The sequence below is a fragment of the Thunnus albacares genome, chromosome 11 (genome assembly GCF_914725855.1).
Source record: "Thunnus albacares chromosome 11, fThuAlb1.1, whole genome shotgun sequence".
Taxonomy (NCBI): domain Eukaryota; kingdom Metazoa; phylum Chordata; class Actinopteri; order Scombriformes; family Scombridae; genus Thunnus; species Thunnus albacares.
Genome location: NC_058116.1, coordinates 20,260,518 through 20,274,163, shown reverse-complemented (window position 1 = coordinate 20,274,163; position 13,646 = coordinate 20,260,518). Strand labels below are relative to the sequence as shown.

At 40.8% G+C, this 13,646-nt stretch overlaps 1 protein-coding gene across 6 annotated transcripts in view; it reads right to left on the bottom strand.

The window, feature by feature from the left end:
• The window catches only part of epha3 (eph receptor A3), a 102,964-nt gene extending 89,914 nt beyond the window's left edge, over positions 1–13,050 (bottom strand). For 4 of the 6 annotated variants that reach the window (XM_044365447.1, XM_044365448.1, XM_044365452.1 and 1 more), the window contains exons 1-2: positions 12,859–13,046; positions 3,920–3,984 (exon numbers count right to left, since the gene is read on the bottom strand). In XM_044365447.1, the coding sequence (XP_044221382.1) occupies positions 3,920–3,984; positions 12,859–12,952 (159 nt within the window). In that variant the 5' untranslated portion in view covers positions 12,953–13,046. Of the gene's footprint in view, positions 1–3,919; positions 3,985–12,858 lie in introns of all 6 variants that reach the window. The other 2 variants (XM_044365453.1, XM_044365450.1) reach the window with 2 other exon arrangements.
• Between the last annotated feature and the right edge of the window lie 596 nt (positions 13,051–13,646).

Below are 13,646 nucleotides of genomic sequence, written 5' to 3'. Positions count from 1 at the left end.
TGTTGTACAATATATATAATTAAACCAGTTGAGATTTTTTGCATTTACATTTTCATTCTTAAATCAATCTTTATATATTTATATATGTGGGGAAACAGCTTGTTTGTAATCTTTTTGGGACCTGGAATTACTAAAAGGGACTCACAACTGTCCATTACACCTCTACAGCTTCAGAGGGATGGCTCTAAAAACCGGATCGTCTACAACAAGTGCGGAGCCATGCAGCTTACATTTTTGGGCTCCGTAGAGGTCAGCGAATGGGGTCACAGACACGCCAACTGCAGCATATCAGTCAAAGGGCATTTCATCAGCCGCTGTTACCAAAGAGAAACCTGAATACACACTTCATACCTCCTCTTCTTCATCCTCCTTCCTCCTGTTTTCGAACAGCTCCGAGCTTTGACTTGCTAATCCTTGTCTATGCTTTACTCAAGGACACATCAACAACAATCACTGAAGGATGCTGAAAACAAAGGAGCCTACTGGGTGTGTGTGTATATTTAAACAATGTTGGATAATGAGGCTGTGAGTATGTGTAATTTCCGTTAGTTTTTTTTTTTTTTAAGGGCAAATTAAATAAATTTAGACAAGCTGCTGACAAGTTATTTTTAAATGATATTAAAGTCTTACATTTTTGTTGTTCTAGGATTATTCAATCTACTACTAGAATATATTTCTTGCACTAATGAGTATATTTGAGATAGTTTTGGATATGATGTCATGCTGTGTGCTTGTCAGTCAGAGGGTTTGCCATGAGCTGGACTAGTAATCATAACACACTTTATACCTTCTCTGTTTCCTCCTCCACTCTGGTCCCTTGCCTTCCTTGCTAATCCTCGTTTATGGATGGGCTTTTCTCTGTACTCGCTCTCTCTCTTTCCGCAGGGCGGGGGGAGCAGTTTATGCTGGTCAGGCTGAATTTGCAGATGGGGTGGCAGCAGTGCACGGGGGGGCTTTAAGAGCCCTTGGGTGACTAAAGAAGTTGAAACAGCAGTCTGTACACTGAGAACTAAATAAAAGAAAGCTGGCTGTCTGAAGTGGTGGAACCAGTCCAAAATATAAAAAGCTATGCCATTATACTACCCCCCCCCCCCCCCCCCCCCCCTCCTCCCCTCCCACCACCCCCATCCTTTCCTCTGGACCTGAGAATTGGAATGTGAGATGTGATGTGACCGCTGGCTTTTTTCTATAGATGTCAAGCTTCTTCATTGTGATAAAAAAGGTTCAGTCGATGCTATTATTACTTAGCTTTTATAAAAGACTTGCACAGTCCGGTGGAGTGAGCCCTAAACTGTAAAAACAGCTGCAAAGAAGTTTTATTTATATTACTTAAATTAACCAAAAGTCTTGTAGCAAACATCTGACATGAAACTTGTTTCTATTCAAGCATCAAGGAACTATTTTCTTGAAAATGTTAATAAAAATGGAATTTAGATGAGACTCAGAAGCATAAAGTGGGTTTCACTTACTTGTACTTACTTACTTACTTGCTTCTTAAGTGTTTTCAGCATTTTAGTTCAATATATAAAATCATAATAATTACGTTTCTGTGTTTGTATGCAAAAACTTTGCTTTTGCACTATTTGCCAATCACTGCAATACGCACAGTTCCTGGCAAACACAGCAATGCAGTTTGTATCCTCTGTAGGTTTCTATGAAAAATTGACTTTACTTTGTATGTACCCATTAATTCTATTTTGTATGCACAGCCAGTGTCTGGGGTGTTGGTTTGTTGCTGAAGAATGCTTTCAGAGCACTCAAGAATGTAATCTTTAACACTCTTTAGTCTTGTGGACAGCTAAGCCCCCTGGACACTGCTCAGCAATCAGCCGGCCTCCCAAACAGATAACAGTATATCTGGATCACACGCACTCACATACACATACACACACACACACACACACACTCATCAGTCCAGTCAGTGGCTATGGAGTGAACATCCTGGGGAAGCTAAACTCTTAATTTGTTCTGACCGGAGCACGTTGTGTCTCAGTAGGCCGATAGCCGCAGCCTCTCCATCAATGTGAATGAGTGTTTGTGTGTGTGTGTGTGTGTGTGTGTGTGTGTGTGCGTAAGGGCTCAGTGCCACTGCCACATTATGAGAAATCATTTGTGAGCAGCAGTCTCCCAGGGCAGGCTGCTTATCGGAGCAAGTCAGTGGATGACGTGAGTAATTACAGATGATTCACCTTGAGGACTTGATCATCAGCAATATCTCTCTCTCTGTCTCTCTCATCCTTTCCTGCCCTTCCTTCCTTACTTCTCTCCTCCTCTCTCTCTCTCTCTCTTTCTGCCTTTGTATCTCTTCATCCCCTTTGCCTCTCCCTCTTTTTGATCCTCTCATGTCCTTCCTTCTCTCCTCCTCCTCTCTCTTCTTCTATCTCTTCATCCCTTTTGCATCCCCCCCTCTCTCTCTCTCTCCCCTCCCCTCTTTTTTGATCCTCTCCTGTCCTCTCTTTCTCTCTGGAGTCATTCCCATTTAAGAATGACATTGGCTCCCTTTTCCGGCAGCATTTTTATGTACTGTATCACCACACGCTTTTCTTCTGAACTCGATCAAAGCAAATAAGTTGAAATAAAGCAGAGCTTGTTGCGCACACTGCATAATGTCCGACACACATTCCAATGTCCAGTGCTGGATCAAGTCCTCAATATCAGTACTCTTTTTTTTCCCTACTTGCTCACATGTGAATAACTTTTTTCAACACAACATCAATCTCTCAATATGGTCACGCGATTGTCCTGTAACCTGCAATTGTTCTCAGACTATATGCATTTTTAAACAGCCTACAGTTTTTCCTTGGGTCATTTTTTTTTTTTCATTTGTGGTTCAACCTCAAGAAGAAACTCAGAGCGTTTTGACAGTGCCAGCGCTGCATATGGCTGAGGGAAACAAGGTTTGGCAGCTCTACGGAACAAATGACTGGATTACCTTAAGCCACTGCCAAGGAGTAATTCTAACACTTAATAAAGGAAAAACAGGGAAGTGTGTGTGTGTGTGTGTGTGTGTGTGTGTGTGTGTGTCAGTGGGCCAGCCCTGAGGCACAGTAGTCTAACTAGTTGGACAAATAAACACTGAGCGAGAGCCCACTGGAGGGACTTTGGTAGCAGACAGAGGCTGATAGATGAGGCTGTGGAGATTTTTTTTTTTTTTTTTTTTTTCCCAAAAGTATGGGACGATGTTGCTGCAACATTGGTGGTTAGTTTTATGAGAGATGTGCAATTCTCACATGTAATAATAAAATTTTTGGAGAGAATTTGTTAGCACAGAATGGTTATGGAATGAAAATAACATGCCAGGGGCCAAATCCAGAAGCACAATCTCACAAACTTGGAAAATGTGTATTAAAAGACTGGTAGCCAGTTTCGACGCATGTGCCACAGACAGAATGAGGTGGTTCCATACTGTCAATTAAGCACAAATGGATAAACAAGTGAAATCTCAACAATGGCATGACAATGTTTTCATGCAACAGCAGTAAAATGCTATCTGCATTGTTGATGCAATATTCACTAAAAAGTGGGTAAGCTTATCATCATTCTCGTGTGGATGCTTTTGTGCCTACAACCTAAAATCCTTTAATGCCTTAATCTTTCTTTAAACACACGCACACTCAAATACACAAACACACAGTACATTTTCCCTTAAGCATCTTGACCATATGGCAAACTCTAAATACTTAACCTTTAACCTGTGAGACGGAGAATGGACAAAAAACGTCTAAAGAAAAGTGGGTTAATCTGCACTTGGCTCATTGGGTCAAGATGACACAGTGAGAGCCACAGGACATAACATAAAATCCTGATTTCATGTGGTGCGGGGCTGAATCCTATATCAAATCATGTTGGTGGATATGTCTCCCAAATGCTAGCATAATCAGACATAATGTGGGTAAATATAGAGATAGAAGGTACTCACCCCATGCGATGGGTAGGAAATCCATCCTAACTCCCCTTGGCTTGCTTTGGAGTCTAACAGGTTGACTGTGGTGAGGAAGAGAAAGAGAGAGGGAAAACAAAGAGAACATATGAGTGTCTAGTCCTTGTTAGCCCCAATTAGCCTTTATCTAATCCCACAGGAGGGATCACCAACCTTAAGCACTGATCATGACTCTGTTTACTCAGCTGCCATACACACATACTGCACATATCCTATCAGACTCGGCACTATGGGCGGGCCCCGGGGGCCAAGTTCGCACATCCAGGAACTTGGCTCTCTCAGAAGAAATCAGTGTTATTATGGTCATTATCATATATATATATATATGTGTGTGTGTGTGTGTGTGTGTGTGTGTGTGTGTGTGTGTGTGTGTGTATTCATAGATTTATTATTGTATTCAATTATCTTGCAACATTAGCGTATGGAATATCATGTTTTAATTGTGGGACGAAAGCCTGAAAGAATTGGCTCTGTTTCTGATAATACAGTCTAAGTACACCCTCTGCTGGCTGTCCAGCGTCTAGCTAGCTCGGTTTAAGTATTAGCAATCGGATTTCTCTGTGGAAATGGACTTAAGAAACTGGTTTACCAACAAGAAAGGCTCACTTAATGAGGATAGTCACTCAGCAGGTGCAGCCACACTACAAGAATCAGCTACCGCTAGCAGTTTTGTAGATTCTAGTGATGAAACAGGAACTAGCATTGATATTAGCACCAAGCTAGCGACCACGGTAGGGAAGAGAGCAGCCACCACAGTGCTATCACTCCCGCCATCTCCTCTCCCCTCTCCTCCACCACCACTAACAGGGCCTGGCTTGCTGTTTTCGCCACCAGCAGCTATCTCAGAACTGGATGGCGGTAGTGCATCTGTTAGCATCCCTTCTCCCAACCGTCATGTTGGAGAATTAAGCAGATTAATTCCAGATGACCTCGGGGTGGTGGATAAAACCAAACCCCTGGACTGTTTGTGTATGAATTATAAGGTTTAATAGTTGGGGGAGGCTACACGACTATAGCATACTTTGCCATTCTTATAAATAATAGGCTGCACTATCGGGTCTATTGTGCACTATTAATATCGACTGACACGAATTTTAAATGTCAGTAAATAAGCATATCATTTCATGGTAGTCTTTTTAATATACTGTAAACCTACATAACATTGAACTATTCAATATGAATCCATTGTTGCATTTAAAAGTCTGAAAAAAATGACTTTCATTGTCAGGGCCTGCGTATAGAAACCAAATCCTCTGGCGCCAGGACTGTATCCTATGCTAACCAACAGTGAGAGCTGGCTTTTTTGTCATCAAAGCAGAAGTTGGCTGGGCACACTGGCTACAACACACATATCCTGAGGAGGTATTGAACTGAAGAAAGGCCAACATTTCAAGAACCACAAAAAGAAAATGTTTATTTTCTTTTCAACCATGATGATTGGACTGTAACCATGGTAAAGCAAAAATGCATCAAATCTAAATTAGGATGCAATCACCAGTTTCAGAAGTAGTCAGAAATGCAATTGGCCACACCGACAACAAAATATGAATCTGTCTATAACAAATGGAAATACATTTTTACGTGTGTCCTGGCAAGAATTCATTTATATCAAACAGACATCAAGCACTGAGGGAAGTCCATGTCTAATAGATGGAATATGTGTGATGGTGTAAGGTGAAGCTTTGTATTCACAAAATGGGTTTCATTTGGTGAACTTGATGGTGCTGAAGTAGCGGTGACGTCAGTTCTGAAGGAGCAGCACAAAACAGTTTTGGCGTCACAAATTACTGATACTTTTATTTTCATTGCCCACCTCCTCAGACCAAAATCACAAGTACAAAATGCAAATTGCAGGTGATTTTTGTGCACACAAGAACAGACCCCGCTTACCAACCCTCAATGCTGACATACAGTATATTACTCAAGCACAGAAAAATTAGCTACAAAATTTTCTATTCTTAGTATATACACGCACGGCTGTGGTGTGAATGATTGTCATCGAACACAACTGTCAGTACTGACCATGACATATGGAGTGGGGAATGCAGAGGCAGCCTTATGCTCTATGGATGCCCCACTTCAGCCAAATGGTCTCTGTAGTTCCCCACCAGATTGTGGTTTGCAACACAAATAAGAAACAATAAGCTAATGTGAGTTCTTCAATGTAAAGTAAAACAATAGAGAGCCACTGTAGAAGCGACTGTGTAGCTACAATAAAAATTAGTCATAAGTTCATTATTCAAAATTAATTACAATTTGAAATTGACTTTCAATCTTGTTCATTCTCTTTCTCTACAAGAGCATTATTCATTTTAAAAAAGGGTTAATTGAAAAAACTAGTGCATATGAGGAGCTAAAATATTTCACTACAGTGTGGAGAAGAAAGAAGTCTCTAGTGGGCTTCCATTTTTTGGTTTGTCTTTCTTAAATATACACATTTTTATTACTGAGCAAAAAATACTTTCTAAAACTGCTTTTTTTTCAAAGCCTGTTTTTGGGTGGACCTCCTTAAAATTGAGGGAATCACTTCATGTTTACAGCACCACATTTGACTGAAAAAAAAAACACATGAATTTACATGTTGCTGTGTTGCTGTTACACACACTCTTAAGTGACATACATAAAAATGTAAAGGATAAATAATCAGCTAATGTAAATGGATGGAGAGCAATAAAGTTCTGCCGCCCCAATGGTCTCTCCCTTTAAGTTAGAACCTGAGACTGACTCAGCCTCTTTCTCCTCATCGTGCTGAGAGCAAAGCAGTCCACAGCTCAACATACACAAATAAATGTACACTTACACAAACACACACACACACACACACACACACACACACACACACACACACAATTGCCCAAGTGAGGGAACACATACACAGCAAAGTGAAGCAGCAGTGCAGTCAGGCCCTGCAGCTGTAACTCCATTCACTGTGAAAATATGAGGAATACATTCCCCCTGTATTCTTCCATTCAGAGCCTCAGTGTACACATCTCCAAACACAACCATAGAGAATATTTGTGGGTCATGAGAGACTGCTTTAGTGCTGTAGAAACTATTTCAGTCAAACAGTCGAACCAAATTTTCAAAGAAAAGTGATTTTGCCTCTCTGTGAACTAATTCATGTTTCACACTAGAATAAAGGTTGAGATGGAAATCATCGTTTTCTTCAATGTGGCAGAAAAGAGCCTGAAAGGGAAGTGCAGAAAGGACGACGCACGCCCACATGCACAGGGAGCCTTATTATCAAATTCCAGGCTCAAAAAGCTACTAAATTGAGGCTCACCTGAGCTGTAGCCATGCTAAGCCACTCAGCCAGTTGAGTGGCAGTAGACAAATTCCTATTAGAGTCTAATGAAGCTATCTGTTCATGTCAGATAATAGCAGCTCAGCATCCAGGGCCATTGCTTCCAATTTACATTTCTCAACGAGCCGAGCCCACCACTCAAATTGAGCCGAGCGGGGGAATTTGAGAGCAGAAAATTAGACGGCTCTCATATCGCATGAGGAAAAAAGCTCCCTCCAGCTGCACTTGGCTGGGGAAATCAGCACTCACACACACACACACACACACACACATGGGCTTACAAACTCACAAATATATGCATAAACACTCCCTCACGCACTGTGCGCTGTTACAAAAAACACAGAATCACACCAAATGATGCAACCCCATCCAAGAAAATAGAGGAGTAAACACACATTGAAACACATTTGTACCAAGATGTTAGATTCACACGCATTCGTACTCAAAATAAAAGCATTTACACACACACATGCGCGCACACCCGCACACAACACGCATGCACTCTTTCAGTTGAACATGCACACGCATGCACAAAATATGAGCATACACAACATTTGCTGACAGCCTTACTCTCGCTCTTTGACACACAAACACACACACACTCACACACACATAGTCAGTTAGCAAGCTAGCGTCAGCCAAGCATATAGCCCCTGCCCCATCAGGGAGTGCCTCTAAACGGGAAGTAGGAGTATTAATAGCAAACTGAGCCAGCCTGTCTGCGAGGGAGCAAAACATCACAGAGGTAGAAACAGGTGAATCAATATATAACACACAGCGAGGGCCACCATCACACACACTCCCCCACACACACATAAACTGAACCCGAAGAAGACGGAAGTAGACGCGACGCCACAGGCAACAATCATAAACTGATGGAAACACATTGACATTTTTTGGGAGGGATATGTAATCCAGATGAGCACCATACAAATTACATTTGAGACCATTTGTCATGTAGCATGTAGTGACCTACTATTGCTAGGACATGTTGAAATATTAACATGGAATATTGGAGTAAAGATCTACAACCTACATATTTAAATGTCTAAGTTCATCACTATGACAGTCTAGCACAAACTTTTAATTCAGTGGTCCTTTAATTGCCCCAGAAGCCAGTAAAATATGATGATGAAGGAACCCAGCTCACAGCCAATGGACATGGATGGTCTAGAATCAACTCATGCTTTATCAGCAAAGTGGAGATCCCCTTAGAACAGAACAGCACAGAGGAGAAGAGATGCTTGCACATGTTCTTGTAATATCTGCCATCTAATTTTGAACAAAGTGGGCGGGACTTTGTCTTTACAGCCTGGCTCTGTGCATGTGAAGGTTGGCAGGCTGCAGTGCAGGCAAAGCAAGGCGACTTGTGTCTGTGTTAAAGGGTGAAGTGTTCACCTCCCATTATGAATAATTCAAGTGCAGAGTCGCTCTGTCTGATGTTGCTGCTGTGTGCCCAACCCCTCTGCCCCCATTCCTCTTTCTTTCTTTCTTTCTTCTACTCTCACACCTTATACTTTACACACATAGACTTATACACTCACATAAATGCATACAGCTATGCTGCACACATAGCCTACCGTATATAACCATCTCTCACACACCACTTCATCTTTTTTTTATCTGACTCTGAGGCCTAAAGCACATGCTGCTAAATTGAAGATGCCACTCTCCAACTACAGCTCAGTGTTTTGTTGGCACATACATATAAATATAGGCTTACCTACATGTAGAGAAAGGAGGGGGGCGGGGGGAGTTAAAGGATTGGCATGTGTAAGCACATTTCCAGCACCTCTGAAAGGTACCATCGCTAAGAGACGCCCATCCATCCCAGCGGGACTACTGCGCCGGGCTCTCCGGGCCGAGCTTCCCTACCGCCGGCTAAAAATACCTGAGGCCTCCCGACGCCCTGCAGCGGGTCAACATCACACCACGCAAGAATACGCGAAGGGAAACGCTGCACCACAGCCATTTCATTATTTTTTTCGATTATAGGGGAAAATTTACAAAAAAAAAATCCTAATATCTCATATCTGTTAAAATGAGTCCGCAAATTCTCGGATTTTCTCTGTGTTTCAGTCAACTTTCCCTCAAAGTTTTATACAAGATCATTATGATTAAATGAAAGCCACATAGTAAATTCTTAAAAAAAAATGTTGGTCGAGGCGTGGTGCCGAGATTGGATAGAAGATTAAACGAAATGATGCGTTTTGGTTTCCTTATTATTTGGAAGAGGAAACATCCTAATAAAATAATCACACGGGTTTTCCGTTATCCGTCATCAAAGTTGGAGTTTATTTTCCACGAAAGATTTTTTTTTCTTTATTGCTTAAAAAAACGTAATTTGTGAATCTATTACATTAAGTCTTGTGTTACAAGTTCCATACAGTCACACGATAGGAAAATAAGGCCGTCAGTACATTTCCTGAATGTTCAGCCTGTCTGCATACAAATAAAGGCCAGTAGCCTCTAACTTTCTTTATTCTTCAGCCATGTGAATAAACCAACAGACAATGCAGCACAAGTGAATCAACTTTAGGAAAAAAAAAAAAAAAAAAAAAAAAAAAAAAAAGCTTGTGATTCGTTAGGCTGTCACTGCTGTTTCTGTTTAAACATGAATACAACTGAAGAGAATATACATAATCCCTGACATGTTTAATAACTTTTGAAGGGACTTTTATACACCAATAAGTTATTCGGTCCCAATTTTTACTTAAAAACACAACCATATAAGTAATTACAGTGTCTTTTTTGGGTTATTTAATTCCTTCCATAAGGAGAAATACGTCTGTAGCACTCATCAGTGAGTTTCTAGTGGGTCCAGTAGTTCCTGTCGCTGGAAACTGCAGACTTTATAAGGGGACCATCCCGTTTGCACTGTTAACACTGTTAGTGAACGAGACAGGAGAAACAGCTCTCAACTAATCCAAAGTGCGTTTTGTCCTCTTGTAGATCCATATTTATGATGTAAGCGTATGGATTTCTATACAATAAAGAGACGGAGCGACTCGATACTGACACTCTCTGGCAGATTTATGTCTAGGAGAGGTGAATTTAATTGTCTGGGTTGTTTCTAGTATTTTTTTTTTTTTTTTTTACACACACACATATGTTTGCAGTTGTAAACAGGTCAGAAGGTTTCTCTCCTCCTCCTTTACAAGCTCTCACAAAAACTCAGCGACTTTATAAACTTTCTGTATAACACTTTTCAAACTTCTCTCTCTCTCTCTCTCTCTCTGTCTCTCTCTCTCTCTAAGACACACACACGCACACACACTCAAGCACACACACATACAAACTCTTACACTCTCACCAGTCGACCACTGTATATTTTGTCAGGGTGTATTTTATGTGGTCTTGTTTCTTTTTTCGGGGCTGGGCTCACGGAGAGTATACTGTAGTATATCCATCAGCCTTATATTTAAATAAACCACTTATATCCGGACTATTAGGCTGTTCAACAAAAAAAAAAAGTTTCTCAGGGCAAAGGAAACTCACCAACCACATTTGCAGTAGGCCTAGTTGACCTCGACTCAGGCACTCTCTAATCTCTCTATTTTTTATTTATTTATTTATTTTTAATTTTAATTTTACAGACTTTTACACATCTTTACTAACTTCTGATTATGCTTTCATGTCAAGTATCATCAATTGAACATTTTGATTTCTCACATTGACAACTAAGCAGAGGGCAGGGGTTTGGGATCTTCGCCTGAAACAAATTGTGGCGCACAAAAAGATTTTTTTTAAAAAAAAAACAACAAAAATCGCCAACAAACAAACTAACGTTTAATGAATGAAAAGCCCACATACAAAGACGAAATCAGGTTTTAGGTTTCAACTTTGAAGGGACTGAATTTGGCAAAAAGAAACCTATAAGTTTAGGGGACAAAAAAAAGTTCACGTGTGAAAATAAAGCAAGTTTGAATAGACTGGCTGTTGGCCATGTCGTTTGCAGGAGTCATCATTACTGCGGATCATAAATGAAGTCAACGGAAACAACACAATACATCATTTGCTATCCGGGTATGTTCAGCTTCCCTGTATGCTTCTATTAGATTATAATTCTGACTGTTTGATGTAGCCAGCTGTCCAAAACTATACAGATACTTCCTATAACAGCAGTCTATTTATTTATCGTCCCCCCACTATGAACAGCAGGAGGATCAGGGGCCACTATTTATGGTTTTATGTACTCCACTTGTCTGACTCTGAACATTTAATTACTTGAGTGTAGATTAGTCCTACTAAAGCTCAATCTGATTCATTTAATTACTTTATTTGCATTAAGATTTAAATCAGGATCCATACACTGCTTTCGACTGTGACCTGTGTTGGATCATCTCTGTCTGTAACTCCCATGACGCACCATTTGGAAATTTAGTGGCAAAGCCTTCATATAGGTTACTGTACAGCAAGTACTTTATTTATTCGTTTTATATATATGTATATATATATTACAGTTAGGCTAATAATTGTAACTGTGATCCAAGAAATCATGTTCCTTTAGACAATGTGACCCAAATCTACAGCCAAATGTACTTTTCCCCTGCTGCGCGCAGCTTTGACCGTTCGGGGCACCTTCAGCACGCATCTCTTTTCTTTGACCCCGCTGCAAAACACTTTAACCATAGCAAGTATTTACTATCCAGCGTAACGGGACGATGTTTCTGAACATTTTATGAAAGTTAAGCAAATACGTAAATATAAGCTGAGACAGATTTCAGTTGTTTCCAGCGCAGTTTCACATGTTTAAAGAAGTGACTGTGCTCAAAGTGGATCGATCTGCCTCATTCTGCCTGGTTTCAAAATGTTGCCACATGCTTAAAATCACCAAAGAAGTGCGCGAGACTCGCACTGGAAATAAAATGAAATTAATTACGCCTGCAACATCGTCATTTTTTTCACTCTCTGAATGAAATATATCATTTAAACATAATCATAACGTGACTTCATGGAATGGACAGTTTACAGGAACCCCGCAGCAGTCAATAATTCAACTGTTTTGGGATTATTCAGGTCAAATCCATAAATACAGCCATCTGCGTTTTTACGCGCTGTGCGATTGTGCTCATCGTCTGTTTAAATCGGTGTGACTGTAAGCCTCATTCGGGTGTCTAGCTACCCCCAAATGGATTCATGGATAAAGCAGATCAACACGACCCCTCTCTCGGAAACACAGACACCGGAGTTTCTTTGCATCTTTTCGCCCCGTAATAACTCCTCGATGGGCGCTATGGGAGCTGTCTCGCCTTCGCTCCGCTCATTCATCCCGATTTAAACAACTATTAATCCACGTTTTTTTTTGAGATTATCCGAAATTAGGCTGCCTTGTCTGCCTTGTTTGGCTCTATTTTCAAGTTTCATTTGTGAAATTGTCCGGTTGTGACCGAATACAGACTCTCGGTGATCCTCGGTGTCATCGAAATGCGCTTTGGATCACATTGTTTTTGTTATCAATTTGGACAGTAGCAAGTCCGCGGTGAGCGCAAAGCACTGGCAACGATGTGTGCCGTAACGCACACACACACACACACACACAGACACACACACACACACCTGCGCGCGCACACACACACACATAAACATATTCACGCAGCCTGAGTTGTCTTACCTTCATTAGGAGGGTAGATGATGGGAAACGCAGGAAGAGCACAGGACAATAAAAGAGGTAAAATGAAAAGGAGTGATCGCGGATTGCAATCCATGGCGGCGGATCAGAGGTACATAACTCCATGAAGCCACTGACTGATCTGAGAGCGTCTTCTCTCCACTCAGCTTTCTCCCTCTCTCTTTGCTCTGGCTCCCTTCGGTTGGAGCAGATTTCCGCTGGGTCCTACAGAGTCTGACAGACAGCAAAACACACAGCGCTCAAGTTCACCACAGGTCAGTTTAGATCCTTTACCACGGGCGTCTCCTTGACGTGAATGACAAACTCAGCTATTCAGCATATTTTACAGCCTTAGTCTATCCAAAAGTGATTTGAGTCAGTGAAATGGAGAGCAATATATAGGAGAAATATTAGAAATCTCTCCGGGAATAAAAGGGTAACACCATATGTTCCTGTGACCTACAAATAATTCAATCACATTTACAACATATCCTCTTACTTACAGTATTTCTCTGCTTTATTTTCCCAGGGAGTTTTTTTTTTTTTAAATATATATAGTTATGTGGTTTGATGATGGACAGGAAATAGCTATATCATATCAGCATTAGGCTTTATTTAGCACAGTTTGGCCTTTATTCAGTAAATAAAAATAAAAAAAGGACTGGAACACCCAGTAAGAACCTGATGTTTTTAATAAAACAGCCAAAGCCGGCCTCCAATTTTAAGTCAGTGATTTTGGATCTGTTTTTAATTTTGACTGTGGATTAACCATTGTTGCACACTTGAAACAC